Raw genomic sequence first — 19,707 nt, 5'->3', positions numbered from 1 at the left:
GAACTGCGCCCTGGGGAAGGGCGGGCGCATGCCCTCCTACAGCTCTGGCTGCCCGCCCGCCTCTCCTCCAGACAGCAGCCGGGACAATCCCGGCGGGAGGTGGCTCGCACACTGGGTAGCCAAAGTTCAGCGGCCAGACGCCGAAGCCAAACCCAGCCCCTGGCCGGGGGAGGATCGGAACAGGAGCTGCAGACCGGGATTGGCAGCAGCAGACACAAACTTTCCCCTCCAAGGCGAAGCAGCCTTCGCAGCGGCGGCGCGGAGAAGGAAACGCGCCCGCTCCCTCAGCATGGGCCCCTGGGAGCTGCTGCTGCAGCTCTGCACCTACGGCCTAGCCATTGCCACGGCTCTGCTCCTCTGGGCGGCGTGCGCCTGCGGCGGGAGGCGAAGGTAAGGGACGGGGGAGGAGGCAGGAGCTGTACAGCGTTTGGAAGTGCGTGGGGGGAGCGGGCTTCCTGGGAGGCTTTGTGCGAATGGGGGGCGGGGAGAGAGAGAGGTGAATACTCAGCCAAAGCACCAGGGCAGGGGAGGATAGAAGTGCTGCTCCGAGTGGGGAGAGTGAGTAGAAAGGGGGCAGGTCTGGCGCCGCCTCAGGCTGCGTTCCTGAGACCAGGTTATCTCTTGTACCCCGCCCGCCCCCTGCCAGGACCCAGGGGAAGCGCTGAAAGTAATCCAGCGGCACTGAGCTACAGTGACCCAGAGCCCACTGACAGGTCCTGAATTCCTGCTTTCGGGGGGCAGCGTTTGGAGAGCCCCGTGTTACTGCCCTTAGCCCAGCATTTTTAGAGCCAGAGGTTTTCTGTGGGTCTTAAAAGTTATATATGAAATGCAGCGTAAGTACCAAACACTATACTCCAAATAAGTGAGATGAACATATGTCCCCTATTTCAGCTGCAGTGATAAAACCAGTTAATATTTTATTAGCTGAGTGTGTTGTCTAAAGGGTCCATGTACTGGTATGAGGCAGGATCCAAATTCAAGTTTGAAACTTGGCACAGTTTTGAGAATTAAATGCACACAGTGATCTGTGCAGTCTTAGGCCTGTAATTTCTAAGTGAAGTATTTCTGTGACATGCAGACATATGCATTATATGCAAGAATGTGCTGAATTTGGGGTGTAAAGACATTTTGCACCCTAGGTGAAACTTCCACCTTGCACCTCCCCTTCCTCTCCTCTCCCCCTGGAGCATCACTTATTATAAACTTTCAAAAATGAATACTGCATAACGTGGCACTGTTCATTAGAATTAATACAAGGGGTCAGCGGAGATGGTCACAGCGGTCCCTTCTAGCCTAGGGGAACCTATGAGTAAGGAGGAGGCTGAGAATGCCCCCAGCTTACAGGGTCTCAAGGTTCCTAGGCTCTGAGTACTTCGCCCTCTGGGGGGACCCAGGGGCAAGGAGGGCGGGGTTGGACTCTCTCAGGGAGCAGGTGAAGATCTCCTTGGGGATCAGGGTTGACCCCCTGCATTGGCATGATGCCACCTGGGGTTGTATATGTGGAAGTGGCACCTATCTAGCCCTTTCCCCTCTATTGCTCTACGGGGTTTAGTTTCACTTTCCCTTGCCCCAGGAGGCGGCTGTGCCTGGCCCCAGGCGCAGTGCATTGGAGAGCGAAGCTCACCTGAGCTCAGGACCGCATCCTGCGTTCCCCAACGGCTCTGTCCCTCGGCCGTGCTGGTCGCTGCTCCCAGCTAGCTGTCTCCTCCTTGCTCCGCTGCAGGCTCCCACTGACCGTCTTGCGTGGTGCCTCTCGCTGCAGGGGCGGGTTTGTTATGGAGGCCTCACCCCCTGCCCAGCCCTGCTCAGCTGCCTCCTGTGATTCCAGACACGGCTTTTTGGTGCCCCCAAATCTTGGCGCCCTAGGTGGCCGCCTAGTTCACCTACTGGTTACACCGGCCCTGGCTGGACTGATAATAAATCAAGAGGGCTGATTTCTTGTGTATCCACATCAAAATCAGTGGGAATTTAAGGTGTACAAGCCATGCAGGGTCAGGCCTGTGCCATGTTTGCATGTAAATTTCAATTAGGTGTGGCACTTAAGCTTCATCCATACCCTAACAAGAAAAACTTAGTGTAATATACCACACATGGCCCCAAATAAACAATCCAGACTTTAGTGACCTGTCACATTCAGCCACAGGTGAAGTTGTGTGTCATGTGGAGTCAGGTGTACACCATGTTGCTTCGTTATACTCCTGGGCTTCACCTGTTCTTTGCCCTCTTTTATTTACAGAAAGTGCTGATATAATGTTGAAACAGAGAAAATAAGTTGTGGGTATTTCTGTGTTTCCTGTTAGTTTCTCCCATTATGTTAGTTTTTGTTTTTTCCAGCTAGAGAACTGATGATTTCAAAGAAGGTACATGATCATAGTTTTGCACGGGCTATTTTGAGAAAATGGTGAAAATAGTTGTGTGATGCATGAATAGTTGTTAGGACGTGTTGTCCCATGTCCCTCCCTTCTACCCCACCCCAGCTTTTTCTTGGCACTAAATGCAAAACTTGTGCCCATAAAATTTACAGTCAGACATGAATTGCAGGAACAATAAAAGTAAAGAACATATTCTAAGGCCGGGGTTCTCAAACTGGGGGTTGGGACCCCTCAGGAGGTCGCGAGGTTATTTCATGGAGGGTCTCAAGCTGTCAGCCTCCACCCTAAATCCCGCTTTGCCTCCAGAATTTATTATGGTGTTTAAATATATAAAAAGGTGTTTTTAATTTATAAGGGGGGTGGGGTTGCACTCAGAGGCTTGCTATGTGAAAGGGGTCACCAGTACAAAAATTTCAGAGCCACTCTTCTAAGGGTTATATTCATAGCCGTAAGGCCTACAGACTTTTTTTTTTTTAAAGTAAAAGCTTAGTTTCTGGAGCAGAAGTGTATGGCTGTTGTGCTACAACAGAATTATCTTATAAATGAGACCTGGCAAGATCACTACCATGTCCAGCAAACCACATTACTGTTTGGTTAACTAATTCTCTATGAACTGGTTTCAAAGTGGTAGCTGTGTTAGTCTGTATCAGCAAAAACAACAAGGAGTCCTTGTGGCACCTTAGGCCTGGTCTACACTACGCATTTAAACTGAATTTAGCAGCATTAAACCGATTTAACCCTGCACCCGTCCACACAACGAACCCCTTTATATCGATATAAAGGGCTCTTTAAACTGATTTCTGTACTCCTCCCTGACGAGGGCAGTAGCGCTCAAATCAGTATTGCCATATCTAATTACGGTTAGTGTGGCCACAATTCGATGGTATTGGCCTCCGGGAGCTATCCCACAGTGCACCATTTTGACCGTTCTGGACAGCAATCTGGAGTTGGATGCACTGGCCAGGTAGACAGGAAAAGCCCCACGAACTTTTGAATTTTACTTCCTGTTCGCCCAGCGTGGAGAGATCATCAGCACAGGTGACCACGCAGAGCTCATCAGGTAACAATGCAGTCTCCTGAGAATCAAAAAAGAGCTCCAGCATGGACTGCACGGGAGGTACTGGATCTGATCGCTGTATGGGGAGAGGATTCCGTGCTAACAGAACTCTGTTCCAAAAGACAAAATGAAAAAACATTTGAAAAAATTTCCAAGGCCATGATGCAGAAGAGCCACACCAGGACTCAGTACAGTGCTTGTGTAAAGTTAGGAGATCAGACAAGCCTACCAGAAACCAAGAGAACAAATTGAAAAGTCCGGGCAGACGCAAAACATGCGCTTCTATGCTGAGTGCATGCAATTAGTGGGTCGCCACACTACCCACCCCCGTCCTGATTCCGAGGTGGAGTGTATCGCAGCCATGGCTGAGGATTCTGCGGACGGGAAGATGAGGAGGAAAGGAGGACAAGCTTCTATAGAGCAACCAGCACTCATTCTCCCACAGCCAGGAGATTTTTCACTCTGATGGAATATCTCCCAGCCTCTCAAGCAACTATCCAGACAATGAGCCATGGAAGGACTCTGGTGAGTTACCTTGTAAATATAAGACATGGTTTAAAAGCAGCATTTTTTTAATGATTAATTTGCCCTGAGGATTGGTGATTTGCGACAGTACAGTTACTGGAAAAGTTGTTACATGTCTGGGAGGAGTGGAATCCTCCAGGGACATCTCCATGAACCTCCTGGAGGTACTCCAAAAGCTTGCAGAAGGTTCTGGGCAGCGCTACTTTATTCTGTCCTCATGTAGAACTTGACCACGCCATGTATGTAGCAAATAATTGGTATCATTGCATGACAAAGCCTAGCTGCGTATGGTCCTGTGTTGCTGGATTCAAGCAACAACTTGTTCTTTATCTTGCTGTGTATATCCTCAGGAGAGTGATATCGTCATGTAACTTGGCTGAAATTCAGGAATTTAAGTAAGGGACAGAGATGGCATTCCTACTGGGCTGTTTGCCTGGCTTAAAAGAAATCCTTCCTGCAGGTAGCCAAGCGGAAGCAGGGGCGATTGCGCTGAGCTTTTCCGTGTTTGCTATCAGGATCTTCCCTGTACAGCCACCGTCGTTGGAGAGGGGGAGGGGGCATTTAGCAGTGATCTTCCATGAATCAGCCACCGGTTGGGGGGAAGGGGTGTTTAGCAGTGATCGTCCATGATACTCCACGTGTGGTTTCTGCTGCTGCACTTTAACAGGAAAGAAGTAGCACCAACAGGCTTGCTGGCTATTGGGAAAGGAGGCGCTGATAGATGAAGGCTGCCAGAAGACGAAGACAATACTTACCATGCTGCATGCAAGCTGAATCTGCTTGTCTGTATCTGTAACACCAAAGCCCAGGCACAATATTAAGATGCAAAATGCGACCTTGTAGTGAAATACATGGCTATGTAGGTGATAGTGTTGTTCACGTGAAAGGTACTGACCATTGTTCTCTAAAATGTATCTTTTTAAATACTTCTCTCCCTTTTTCCCTCCCTCATGTAGCTGCAAATTTTCAAGCCTCCTACTCCGTCCCGAAGGTATTCAATAAGGCGGTGGAAAAAAAGACGCAGAAGAAATGTTTTGGAATCATGAATGACCGCATTGAAGAGCCATCTGAATGAGTGGAAGACTGTGTAGCAAAATACAGGAAAGATGCAGTGACTTGTGAGGACAGGAGGAAGAAATGTGAGGATAGGAGAGAGGCTCGAGATGAGAGGAGAGATGCTTGAGATGACAGGTGTGGTAGGAATTAGTGGTGGCAGGATGCAACTCTGGGGTGCTGTGTGATCAAACTGACATGCTCCGCATATGTGGGAGCTCAGAATGGCAGCAGGATCACAGAGTGCCGCTGCAGCCCTGAAACACCCTCCCCTCACCATGTCCTTAGCCTCCTCACCCCCGATGAGTAGAACTCATGGGGTAGGCTGCTGACCTGCCACTCACCCATGGACAGTCCAACAAAAGCTCTCAGATTATGAAATTTTTTAGTGCCTTTCCTTCCCTACTATCTCCTCAAACCCACCGGGCTACCTGTCAGTTCTCTCCTCTTTTATATATTAAGTAATACAGAATACATGATTTTTAAATGAGAGTGACTTTACCTAGAAAGCAAGCTGTGATCGAAGGGGGAGGAGGGTGGGGGTGGCTTACAGGGAATGAGTCAATAAGGGGAGGGGTTCATCAAGAGAAACAAACCAGCAGTCAACTGTACCCTGCAGTGATGAAAGGTTTTCAAAGCTTCTCTAATGCCGACTGCTTCTGTGTGCTCTTCTAATTGCCCTGGTGTTGGCTGTGCGTAATCACTGGCCAGGTGATTGCCTCAGCTCTCCCCCGCTAAAGGTCTCCCCCTTACTTCACAGAGATTGTGAGCACACAGCAGCAACATACAATGGGACATGGTTTGGCTGAGGTTGAGTGAGTCAGTAATGTGCACCAGCCTGCCTTTAAACGGGCAAATGACATTCTACCACATCCTGCACTTGCTCAGCCGTAGTTGAACACTCTGACTACTTCATAGCCATGGCATAAGGGTAGGTGGGTCACCAGGATAACTACAGCATTCAACATCCCAACTGTTGTTTTCTGGTCTGGAAAGAATTCCCTTTGCGCAGCCTCTTAACGAGTAGTGTTCTGAAGACGCAGCGAATGAACCCTTCCCGGCCATCCACGGGAGTTGGTGAAATGTCCCTTTGATCACCAGTGCTTGCAGCACCATGAAAAGTACCCCTTGCGGTTTATGTAGTGGGTGCCTGGTGCGGTGTGCAAGATAGGTATGGGTTCCATCTATCCCACCACAGTTAGGGAATCCATTGCAGCAAAGCGTCCACTATGAGCTTGCATATTTCCCAGAGTCACAACCTTTCGTAGCAGCAGCTTAGTGATTGCTTTGCTACTTGCATCAAGCATCCCCCACAGTAGATTTGCCTCAAATGATTCCGATGCCCCTACTGTCTGGCGTTGCAATTCTTAGAGGCTATGCACTCGCTTTCAACTGTGAGGGCTGTCTCCTTTGGTATTCTGGCGCTTCAGGCAGGGAAGCAAGTCACAAAGTTCCATGAAGTGCCTTACGCATGCGAAAGTTTCGCAACCATGGGATCATCCCACACCTGCAACACTATGCGTCCCACCAGGTCTTGTCTGTTTCCGGCCCAATCAGTGTTCAATGCTAAACCTGCCCCATTACAGCAGGATCTCCAAACGCAGGGGCCGCAGTTGATAGAATTCTGTTCCATGTCCTCATCACTCTCTCGCCGCTCTGCCATAGCCGTTACCTCTTGCCTGCTTGCAGTCCCGGTTCAGCACTGACTGCACGAGAATGCGTGAGGTGTTTAAAACATCCATGATTGCTGTCTTGAGCTCACCGTCCTGCTTGCGTGGAATGGCGTTGCCAAGTCACCAGGAAAAAGCGCGACAAGTTAACTGCTGCTGCTTTCGACGAGGGAGTGAGACTGTACCCAGAAGCACCAGCGGAATGTTTTTTGCCCATCAGGCACTGGATCTCAACCAGCATTCCAACGGGCGGAGAGACTGCGGAACTATGGATAGCTATGGATAGCTACCCATAGTGCAACGCACAGGAAATCGACGCTAGCCTCGGTACATGGACACACACTGCTAATTAATGTGCTTCAGTGTGGCCAGTGTGAACTCGACTTTATACAATCTGTTTTAAAAAAACAGTTTCTGTAAAATCGGAATAATCCCGTAGTGTAGACATACCCTTAGAGACTAACAAATGTATTTGGGCATAAGCTTTCATGGGCTAAAACCCACTTCATCAGATGCATGGAGTGAAAAATACAGTAAGCAATATATATATTATAGCATATGAAAAGATGGGGGTTGCCTTACCAAATAGGGGATCCGTGCTAATGAGGCCAATTCAATCAAGGTGGAAGTGGCCTATTCTCAACAGTGACAAGAAGGGGTGAAGTAAAAAACAGATTGACAGAGCCTGAAGGATACCCAGAAGTCACCTACTACAGCCCAGGCCCAACAAAGAAAGTAACACAACACCACTAGCTGTCACCCACAGCCCCCAGCTAAAACCTCTCCAGCGTATCATCAAGGATCTACAGCCTATCCTGAAGAACGATCCCTCACTCTCACCTACCTTGAGAAAAAGGCCAGTTCTCTCTTATAGACAGCCCCTCAACCTGAAGCAAATACTCACCAGCAACTATACACCACACAACAAAAACATTAACCCAGGAACCAATCACTGCAACAAACCCCGTTGCCAACTCTGTCCGCATATTTGTTCAAGGGACACCATCATAGGACCTAACTACATCAGCCAGGCCATCGGGGGCTTGTTCATCTGCACATCTACCAATGTGGTATATGCCATCATATGCCAGCAGTGTCCCTCTGCCACGTACATTAGCCAAACCAGACAGTCTCTACACAAAGAATAAATGGACATAAATCAGACATCAAGAATTTTAATATTCAAAAACCAGTAGGAGAGCACTTCAGTCTCCCTGGACACTCAATAACAGACTTAAAAATGTCAATTCTTCAACAAAAAAACTTTAAAAAATAGACTTCAAGAGAAACTGCAGAACTGGAATTAATTTGCAAACTGGACACCATCAAATCAGGCCTCAATAAAGACTGGGAGTGTCTCGGTCATTACAAAAAGTAATTTCCCCTCTGCTGATACTCACACATTCTTGTCAACTGTTGGGAATGGGCGACCTCCACCTTGATTGAATTGGCCTCATTAGCACTACAAAAGTAATTTTCCCTCTGTTGATATTCACCCCTTCTTGTCAACTGTTGAGAATAGGCCACTTCTACCTTGACTGAATTGGCCTCATTAGCACGGATCCCCTATTTGGTAAGGCAACTCCCATCTTTTCATGTGCTTTAATATATATACTGCTTACTGTATTTTTCACTCCATGCATCTGATAAAGTGAGTCTTAGCCCACGAAAGCTTATGCTCAAATACATTTGTTAGTCTCTAAGGTGCCACAAGAACTCCTCGTTATTTTTTCTCTATGAACTGAATTTGTCAATATTTGAATCAGTGCCTAAAACGCCAATATATCTGACATTGGAAAGAACAAACCAAAACATCATCCAGCTAGAATACCACAGAACCCTACGTAGAGCTTTCATACCAGCACACTACCTTGCTACAATAAAATGTTCAAAACTAAGGCAAATGTAAAGATGTTTTTTATCCAAAAGTGATGAAGAGAAACTGCTACACTGAGAGGAAGAAGAGACATGGCAAAGATGGCATCACACGATACAGCAGCTTGCTACTGGATCAGGAATGGATGCTTTTGACAAATGGACATGGGATCAAACCTCAAACCCAGTGTGTAGCCCCAGCCTTTGGCAACTTTGGTAACAGGTGTATAGCTTGTCATGCCAGTGAAGCCTTATTGAATTGAATGACTGAAAAATGGTTCATATTTTATGAAGTCTCTTAGTTGACCATTACTATTGCATTTCAGACCGCATAGGAGTTTAAATGTCCTAACGATTTAGAGAATTTTCTTTCATTCCTATAACTCTCATGAGATGTTGCAGGGGTCACTGTTTTTGAAGCTGTAGTTGTGCTCAAAGGTGTGGAGCACGGTCCCTAGTTCAGCTTAAGCACATGCTTAATTAAAATGCTATAAAAGTCAATGGGACTTAAGTGCTTTGCTGGTTAGGCATGGTTTGATAAACTGGGGTCCTTTATTTGGAGTGGCTTATTAAAAAAAAAACTAGAGTGCAGGATTTTGGTCTTAAATGTTACTGAATTTAATAGTTTTGCTATTACTTGCATAGTGCTATAGGTGTGCATTAGCCTTAATCAGATTTCAGGATGAGGTAAATGCGGTTTCTCTGTTAAATTACTTAAATACGTTTGTGATGCTCCGGACCTCGGGGGAACACCCTGCACCCCCATGTTCATCTTTATAAAATGATTGCATGCTATCCAGTGCAAAGTTTGTCATGTTGGGTGTCTTTGGAAGGCTCATAGTGCACTGAGCATGGTTGTTATTGTTACAGTAAAGTTATAGGTTATAATTTCATGTGTATATAGTTATAAGGCTGAAAATGTACTCTCATGGCGTAGAGCAAGCCCATGCAGAAACTCTCGAAGAACAGAGAGGCACAGCCTCGCAAGAACAATGGACACTGGCTTAGAGAGCAACAAAAGAATCTGTTAGACCCTGGAGGGAGTCACCCCTTTGGGCAGTTTGGGACTGCGATGAGGTAATGCTCACCTGATTCTGAAGGGCGGGGGTGGGGGGAAGTCAAGAGGAAAGAAAGGACAAGATAAAAGGGAGAGCCATTTTGCCATGCTCTCTCTCTTTCGGCTACATCTACAGACACCACCACCACCAAGCAACTGAACCACTGATCAAAGGGGAGAGCCTGGCTGAAGAGCGAGCCTCTAGTGAGAAGCATCTAAGTTTGTAAGGACACTGAAAGTGTTAAGATCAGCTTAGAATGCGTTTTGTTTTTATTTCATTTGACCAAATCTGACTTGTTATACTTTGACTTATAATCACTTAAATCTATCTTTATAGTTAATAAATCTGCTTTTTTATTCTACCTGAAGCAGTGCATTTGGTTTGCAGTGTGTCAGAAACTCCCCTGGGGAGAACAAGCTTGGTACATATCAATTTCTTTGTTAAATTGACAAACTTATGTAAGCTTGCAGCGTCCAGTGGGCATAGGCTTGTTTCTGGGACCAGAGATACTGGCTAGTGTCATTCGCTTGCAAGTAGCTGGGAGCAGCTTACGTGCCAGAGGCTGTGCGTAAACAGCCCGGAGTGGGGGTTCTCTCAGCAGAGCAGGGTAAGGCTGGCTTCCAGAGTCAAGGATTGGAGAGGCCTAGCAGCTCACTGGTCCAGATAACACCAGAGAGGAATGTCACAACATTATTTGGGGATTGTAAAGGAAGGAAGAGGAGTTTCCCTTTAATGTTTATCTTTTGAATGCTGGCAATAATAATAAATAATACAAATGAAAAGCTGATTTCTAACAGTCTTTGCCAAAGCTTAATATCAGGGGTAGTGAAGGAAACAGAACCAAGAACAAAGATGTGCTCCATCACAGCAAATATTATTTTGGGTTAAACTTCAGTATCTGATGATGCTCATTACCTCCTGCCTGCAACAAAAAGATGTATCTCTTGTTGTGGAAGGAAGAAAAGCTGCTCTGGAGGGACTGGGTAGTTTGCTGGGGAAGGAATGTTTTTGTCTCCAGGGAGTTCTTCCTTCATTTCTTTCCCCATTTTTCCCCATTCAGAAAGATTTCTAATGTGGAAAAACCTAGTGACACTTGCCATTTTATTGTGAAGATTATTCCCATTTATCTTCATAAAATTATTGAATCAGCATTGGCTTTCTAATTCTTTCTTCTCAAACTGTTCTTCGCTGCATACAAATAATCTATCCAAGTAAGAGGTTAAACAGCACATATCTTGCTTGCTTGACTCACGGCATAGTGCCACTGAAGTCATTGGGATTATTGTCCAAAGTAAGGTGAACAAAGTAAGGTGAAAAAAGTAAGGTCCCTTAAGGATGTAAACTTTAAAATCCTTGAGACAAGAAACATTTCTTACCTATGGGTCTGATGCTGCAAATATGACAAGACCATGTATACTACCATGATATCAGGAAATCTAATGATGGATAAAAATGTTAGACGTATGTGTCTGCTAAAATGATCAGCTGTGAAGTAGTTAACAAGGTTGACATTTTAATAGACAACACTAGGCTTTAGAGTTAACTCTTTGAGATGAATGAAAAACTATACATTACTTGTAACTCACGTGAATGTAACCATGTAGGAGTGTAAAAACTGCAATACTGGAGTAGACCAATGGTCCTTCCAGTTCAATATCCTGTCTCTAGTGATGGCCAAAACTAGTGTTTCAAAGAACCCTAAAGTGGGTAGTTATGGAAAATATTTACCCCCAGGGACATTTCTTACTAACCCCCTCAGTTACAGCTTGACTGTGCCCTGAATCATGCTTGTGTTCAACTTTCTCTCTCTTTGTTAGTTTAGACTCCCTCCAAAAAAAAACAGATTGAAATTTAGTTAAAATCCTTCTCCAAGAGATCACCTTCCTGAGCCCAGACAGATATTTCTGAAAAGAAGTTAGATTTCATCTTTGTCTCCAGAACATCCTGTCCTTTTTTGTGACAAGTTGTGAGCCTGTTAACAGCTTTCTTACCAAGTGAATTGTAGTTCACGAGATGTCATCAGCCTGTCTGTTTTACCACTCTGCTAATTTAGGCAATATGTTAAGGTAGTTTTCTGTTTGAGGAAACATCAGGAATGACAGATAGATTTTTCTGGTATTCTAACCTCTGCTCTCGGTATCTTTTTCTCCTAACAACTTGCTTTGTATGCTATTTATTGCAAGGGCATTGTATGCATAGACATTTTCATGACCTGTGTGTTAGTTTCATCCTCCACACTTATTGTCTTAGCCATCTTCACCCTAAAATTAATAGAGTTAATGACTAAATAACTCTGTTTTAAGTAGAGAAGAGAAACATTTTAATCACTTAAATAACTATGAGATAATTCGTTTTAAACAGTGTATTTATTATGTTTTTCAACATCTTGGATTCATTATTATGTTGGAAAGAGTTAAGTTGTAATTAAAATTTATTTCTCCGCATTCTTTTTCTGTTGAAGCTCAACAATGGTTGGATGAAATGCAGTAAGCAAATCTCTGCTCTTTTCAAGCTGTACAGTCTCAGTTCACTGGGTTTTTAGTTCTCAAGCAACTAGAAAAGGACTGTGAAGCTATTCTCTTGAGGATATTGCATAATGGTCTGTCTCATAAACAGTTTTTCAGTGCTGCTTCTCAGTCTGCTCAAAAAAGATCTGTGCCTAATGTATATCTAGGTTTATGTTTTTCATCTAGGTGTGGAGGATGGTATTATGGGAACAAGTAACATGCATCTTATAAGTAACAAACTTCATAAGAATCTATGATTTACAATATTCTTTGCTTAAGGTACACTGCCACCTAGCAACAGTTATTTTTTTCCCTCCCACTTCGTTTGACCTACTTCGTTCTGCTTTAATTTGTACTTTGTCTTGTCTTTGTTAATCTCTAAAAGTCATCCCTTTGTGCTTTACCAATTTTTGTGTAGAAAATGCCATGGGGAAAAAAAAAAGTAGTCATTTTTGTTGCAAATAAGACTCCAAGATTATTAGCTTCTCATAAACATTTTTTTCAGTTAAAAATCAATATTTTGTTTTTGTCTTTCCAAAATTTGGATAGGAAACTCTGGCCATCTTCCTCTTTTAGGAAATGCTAATAGAACTTTGCTTTATTCTTTTATCAGTTACTCATTGGAGAAAATGAATAAAATAAAGGGATAATTATTTTAATTTATTATTTCAGTGCAAAAGCGGTTCAGCCTCAACTATGGCACTGTGACCGGTGCCTCCATCCTATATACAGCACACTGTATTATACATTGTGCAGAATGTGTGGAGCAAACAAATGTTCCTGCCCCAAACGATTGGCGTTCTTAAAGCATGAGGCAGAACAAACAGAAAAGGGTGGAATGCCTCATAGAATAGATTGGTCTTTATTGATTTTTGAAAGAAGAGATAGAGGGTACTTGGCAAACTGTAACTGGGTGTTTTTTTGAAGTATAAGGGATGGTATGAAAGAAGGCACAGAGGGGCAAATCTTAAGCCTGGTGGCCCTGGCAGATACAAAGGGACAAATCTGTCTCACCTTCTGGAGGCATAATAGTGGAAGTGGCCACTTCAGCTGCTTAAGCGCTGGTAATGTGATTTGGCTGTTCCTTGTCTGAGGCTTCAGGAAATGACATCTCCTGTTGTCCTCCTTCCTGGGATGGTCTAGGAAGGATGGTCTTGCAGTTGGTAAAGGCATTGGACTGAGGCTCAGAAGATCTGGGCTTGCTGCTGGTTCTGTCACAAATATAGTGTATCATCTTGGGAAAGTCATGTAGTCTCTCCGTGCTTCAGTTCCCATCTGTAACATAGGGATAATAATTATTTCCTACCTAATGATGTATTGATTCATGTATCTGAATGACTCACAAAATACTCTAAAATACTCAAAATTGCTGGAATAATCACTTATGTCCCACCTCTCATGGGAATGAGAGGACAAGATAGGCATAGCAGCAGATCCCTGACCAGTCAGTGACCTGTGTACTGTATTGCAGGGAATTCATAATAATTTATTCTGGGGGAAAACCTTCACATCCTGCCAATTCTACAAAACAAACTGAATCAAGCTGTATGATGTTAAGGGTAAGTACTTTGCCTTGTGTTGTTGCTCAGTTCCTTTTGTCCCCATATTTGTGCTGTTATGGAAAGTATGGTCTGACATAATTGTTCTATTAGTTAAAGCTGTTTTCCTTCATCATGCAAATATTTGCATATGTATCATCACCACCACGTAGGTGAGTCATCAACAGCAAGGTTTAAACCTTGTTGTTTCTGGATCTCAGTGCATGAGAGACTAGTGCCTGTGTGACAAGACCCATCTCTCTTAGCCCAGGCTGTAGCTCATTGATTTCTAGGTGACCCTGCCACCACCAGAGGGGGATAGAGCACCAGACCAAGTGGGGATGTCTTGAACTGTGTTCATCTTATTTATATGTTTCTATAAAACAGAAGACTTGTCCCAGTTCTGTATATTGTCACTGGTTCAGCCTAGTGTTTAGTGATGTGGGAAATGTAGAAGCTAAAAGGGGTGACTACCATAAATGCAGTAGCTCTGTAACTCAAAGGGTAAAATCTCGTGTATGAATTTAAGCAGTATCCCAAATGTGAATTGCCAATTTTCTTTCATAAATGTCACACAGTAAGTGTATAGCAGAACCAGGAATGGAACTCGGTTCTCCTGACTTTTAATCCCATGCTTTAACCCTTGTCCATGTTTCCTGTCTAACACACGTGACCGTACAGTCTAATAGAACAGTACATTTTTCAAATATGAAACAGATTTTGAGTTTTGATTTAAACTTGAGGTGTTCATAGATTCCAAGGGGCCATTGTTTCACTGGTGTTATTTTATTTATCATCTTCTGATGTTTCTTGATAAATATACCTTTTTGACTAATATCCTTTTGCACTTCTGGGAAAATTTTAGCTGACCAGGAATCCTGCAGTACAAAAGTTTTCTGTTTTCTAAACCACATGGAGCTTGGCTTTATTCCTTTCTCCACAAACTGGCTTTTTGAATGTCGCCAAGTTCTTCTGTTTCTTCTGCTTTGTTTGGCACATGTCAGGAAAAAAATATATCTTGGCTTCCTTATAGAACACATCGTGTTTCTTCTTAACTGCTTGTACTTTTTCTCTTTTTATAATTCATATCAGAAAAAAATTGCTGTGGTTGTGCTTCCAATATTTCAATTTTGTTGCAGTTTTCTGAGCAATATTCTGATGTTCTGAAACACTCTCTCTCTTTGTGGGCCTGATCCAGTGCCCACTGAATTTAATGGGAATATCTCCATTGACTTCAGTGAATATTAAATCAGGCCCTGATCAAATGGTCAGTTCCACCACTCTGCTTGCAGACGTGAAGGGAGCAAAGAAGAGTAAAATGGGCTAAAAAGGGAGCATTGAGAGTGGCCCCCTTTGTAATATGGTCCTCCCTCCTTGGGAACATACCGCAAGTTTACAGGATCAAGTCTCTTGGGAGAAGTTCATCAGGGAGTAGCTGTTCTACATATGCCGTCCTGGGAACCTGTCTGACATTCAAGTGAATATTTGTCAGACGCTGAGGGTGCTTCTTGAGATACTATCTTGTACTCCATGCCTGCAGTCCTCCTCAAAGACATATGTCTACACAGCAGCTGGGAGCATGCTTCCACTGGTAGGTATGGACAAACATGCTAGCTCCACTCAACCTGGCACCCTAAAAATAGAAGTTTACCTGGGGATAGTATGGGGAGCAGCTTAGGCTAGCTGTCTGAGTACAAACTTGCCTGGGCCCCCTTGGTACATACTTGGGTGGCTAGCCTGAGCTGCCTCACTGCTACACTGCTATTTTTAGTATACTAACTTGAGCAGAGCTAGTGTGTGTCTTTCTGCATGAGCTGGTAACCGTGCTCCTAGCTGTAGTGTAGACATACCCATAGATAATCAGTGGCACAATGGCTTCTGAGAATGGGCCAGGAAGCACCAAGGAGGGTCAGCCCTTCTTTGTGTAGTTGGAACTCTCATTCCCTGTGGATCTTCAGGATATAGAGAATTTGAAGTCCACATCTCCTACCTCTACTGCAGCTCACCAAATCCTGCCTCCCTTACAGGAGCTGTCATCTTGCTTGCTAAGTGACTGTTGCAGAATTTTTTGGGGTCTCCTGTCCCCACGTTTAAGCTTTTAGTACAGGAGGATACAATGCAGCAAAAGTCTTATTAAAAAAACTTTGGACAAAGGTTTTCAACTTTGACTGGTATTAAAAATAAACTATACAGGGAGTAGAGCCCTTTAAAATATCATGGACAAAAAAATTATGAAACTGGAGTTAAGGTTGACAGTGAGTGTCATTAATTGAAGGGCGAAAACCTTACAACAGCTTTGTAGCTAAAGCTGAAATTTTGAGCTCTACATTTTTTTCATTGAAAACAAAATTCTCACCATAATTTGTTAACATTCTTCAGATTTTTTATTATGTGCAAAAACTTTGTTGCCTTTTTAAATCTTCATTTAAAAATATCAAAAACATTATCAAAATGATTATTGACAATTTTTCATTTACCAAAAAACTCCAGGTTTGAGTAAATTAATATTGTCAGTGTTTTTGATAATTATTTGTAAATAGTGAAAAATTTAGAAAATGTAATGACTTCTTTTCATGAATGAGATCATGTTCAAAATTTAGATGTTTTTTGTATATGCCTTTTAGATTATTAATTATATTTATTAATTATTTATTATTAATGATTAATAATAATTTATTATTTTATGTTATATATTTTTTCCTAATTCTAATTGTAGTTAGTAAAAAAATTTTAAATTAGAAACTTCTGAAATTCAGTTAAACCCAAACATAGATAGTATGGATAATTCTTAGTTACAACTGCTAAACTCCCCTACTTCTGCCTCTCTAGCAATGCCCTGAGGAAAACCACATCTCTGAGGCAGCCTTATCTATCAGGTCTTGCCTGCAGAGCTGCTAGGGTAGTAGCTCTCAAACTTTTTTACTGGTGACCCCTTTCACATACCAAGCCTCTGAGTGTGACCCCCCCTTATAAATTAAAAACACATTTTAATATATTTAACAGCATTATAAATGCTGGAGGTAAAGCGAGGTTTGGGGTGGAGGTTGACAGCTCGCAACCCCCCATGTAATAACCTCGCAGCCCCCTCAGGGGTCCCGACCCCCAGTTTGAGAACCCCTGTGCTAGGGAGAGCAGCTCTGTTTTCCACTAGGGGTCCCATCTGTAGATGCTGCTGTAGGAATGCACTGAATCAGTACCTCCCCAGCTGTGCTGCTGTCTGCCCTTACTGGCCAGTGCTGCCTATTTTCTGGGTTTCATTAGCTCTCTGAAGGCCCCCTCTGGTGGAGGGGTAGATTGTAGTCATGATGATTCGCTGTTCCTTCTCTCCAGCAGTTTTCCCACTGCAAGTTAGTGTAGCCCTAGATTGAAGCTAACTCTGTAACTTCCCCAAGTAATTATGTAGTTTGAATGCAAAAGTACAACACTTACATGGATTTTGAAGTCAGGGGGTGAATCCTGACCCCACTGAAGTCAATGACAAAAATTCCATTGACTTCAGTGGGGTCAGGATTTCACCCTAGATTTTCAGCCAGGTCCCAACCCCATGTTCTTTTTTGAAGACACAATTTTGCATCCACAAATGATTGTACTTGTATTTTTATGGCACAAATATTACTAGTTAGGCATCTAATTCATTCCAGAAGCAAAGATACACTCAGTTATTTGTGAATGCAGTTACACTAACAAAAATGGAGTCCACGAATTAAGCTGGCCTCTAAAATAGAAATGTATTGGTTCAGCTTGTAAGACAGATATAGAACAGCATCACGAGCAGGTTTGATTTGGTTTCTGTGAGCTGGAATATCTCTGTTGAATTTCCAGTGGAATTTGTACCGTCTCCTTGTTCCTTTGGATAGTTCTGTTTGTATTCTCTATGATGGGATTTTTTTTTGGTTATTCCACTTGGATTGTTTTTTCCTTTTTAAAAAATTTTCAGATTTCAGAGTTAGTTTTAGTGGTGATAGGTGAAAGCTGTTTTCCCAATAAGCAGGTTTAATAGCCTTTCATGTCTGAGTGTAATGGCCTATTACCACATACTGCATGCCTATTCTTGCTCATAAACTTCCTTTTAGAGGAGTGGATATAATGATGTGCGAGAAACTGAAGAATTGTTTGTAATTCAGGTGTCACAGATGAGTCATGAATGGGGTTTTGGTAACCTAAGGTATTTTAATTGTCATGAACAAGAGAATCTGCACCATAGTAAAATGGAGTATAAGAATTAAATTGCTGGGATGAGAGACTTTTATTTGGGGTCAGTATTAGTTTCCACATAGAAGTTTGAAATATGTACTGCTAATCTGATTGCATTGGGAGTTACGTGTCCATATCTGAGAGAGGAGCTTAGCCTACAGTACATGACCGTACAAAAACGGTATATGTACTTCTAAACAGCTAATGTCTTCACAGTATGTGTGACTTGCACAAATGAATCCCTGGGCACTGAACTGCAACAAACTGAGTTCAGAATTAGAACTCATTTGAAGGTCCAAGTGAAGATAATTAAGTTCATGTCATAGTTGGTTGCTTATAATACTCTTGAAGGTTGGGTTAAGGTAGCTGTCAATGCTTAGGAGTGTCAGAATTGTTAACAGTTGGGTTGGATAATCTCCTCACATCAACAGCTGCTTGTACAATACCTGGCTTGTGGTTAGAGAACTGCACTTTTGATACTGCCACTTTATTGTCAAAAATGTGGTTCACTTTTGAGGGAGAAGAATGAGTAAATGAGTCAGTATTTTTTATTTCTGCAATCTGTAAGGATATACACCTCTACCTCGATATAATGCTGTCCTTGGGAGCCAAAATACCATGTTATAGGTGAAACCGTGTTATGTTGAACTTGCTTTGATTCACTGGCGTGCGCAGCCCTGCCCCCCCGGAGCACTGCTTTACCGCATTATATCCAAATCCGTGTTATATCGGGTGGCATTATATCGAGGTAGCGGTGTAGTTTGTCATATTCTGTGTAGTGGAAATTGTACTGATGTGCAGGAATACTATGAAATTAGGCCAAACCTTTACACTACATATAGTATAATATGAAAAATGAGCATTATTTTTTTAACTTCCTTTGATATTGTACAGAATCACATCAGATACAATATATTCTAGGCCTTAACACTGACTTTGGTACTGTGAAAATCCTAAACCAAAGAAGTGCATCTCTCCTGGTTGGGCTGAGAGGATAACAGTCCAAAAGAGAGCGCTGAACCTTCCCCCTCTGCCCTCCTGTCTGGCTTCTTGGTACAGTTTAAAGAAACAGAACACCACTCCCAGCTTCTCTCAGAAATAGGTTCAGATTTTAAGGCCAAAAAGAAACCATTGTGACTATCTAGTCTTACTTTGTGCATAGCGAAGGTCATTCATTGCTGGTAGTTCCTTCATCAAGCTCAGTAATTTGTGGTGGAGTGTTAGCATATTTTTAGGAAGATAGTCAATCCTGTTTTCAAGACTTCAAGTAATGAAGAATGTACCTCCATGCCTCAGGAAGATGTTCCAGTGGTTAATTACCCCTACTGAGTGGGAGGTAAAGCCAGCCCCAAAGAGTGAATGAACATGTCTTTTAATTGCTAAAGGGACATAATTTTTTTTTTTTAAAGAAAGATACTTTTGGATGCCACAGTATGGTAACAGGGCCATATTCTGTGTAACATTTTGCATGCTGATGTTGTAAATAAACATTTTCTTATTTTACACTGACTTCTGCTGGAAGGTGTAGGCTGGATAATTCAGACATTCATTTCAACAGTGCTTGCCAAGTCAAATCACCAAAAGTTGACACCATTTGCTCTTTGTCCCCTTTTCCTCACCAAGAAGATAAGCTTGGATCAACGTTTTTGTTTATTGCCTCATTCTTTGTGTTAGGCACAGCTCGTCATTGTTTGTTGGTTTTCTGGGATTTGCCAGTTTTTTAACTGAGGCCATGCAGACAGAGATACTTAAGGTTGTGTGACTATGAACCAGATGAACCACTGCCTCATTTTCATTTAGTGAAAACATTTAGGAATACTGTTTTGTTTATTTTGTACAATATCTGGAATGTGTCTGG

At 43.0% G+C, this 19,707-nt stretch overlaps 1 protein-coding gene across 1 annotated transcript in view; it reads left to right on the top strand.

Annotated features, from left to right (window-relative positions):
• The first annotated feature begins 209 nt into the window (after nucleotides 1-209).
• CYP7B1 (cytochrome P450 family 7 subfamily B member 1) overlaps nucleotides 210-19,707 on the top strand; it is a 222,223-nt gene continuing 202,725 nt past the window's right edge. Inside the window, exon 1 of the mRNA XM_075061972.1 lies at nucleotides 210-390. Within this exon, the coding sequence (XP_074918073.1) occupies nucleotides 290-390 (101 nt within the window). The 5' untranslated portion in view covers nucleotides 210-289. The remainder of the gene's footprint in view (nucleotides 391-19,707) is intronic.

The sequence above is a fragment of the Chelonoidis abingdonii genome, chromosome 2, assembly GCF_003597395.2.
Source record: "Chelonoidis abingdonii isolate Lonesome George chromosome 2, CheloAbing_2.0, whole genome shotgun sequence".
Classification (NCBI taxonomy): Eukaryota; Metazoa; Chordata; order Testudines; family Testudinidae; genus Chelonoidis; species Chelonoidis abingdonii.
This window is presented reverse-complemented; position numbering and strand designations above follow the sequence as displayed.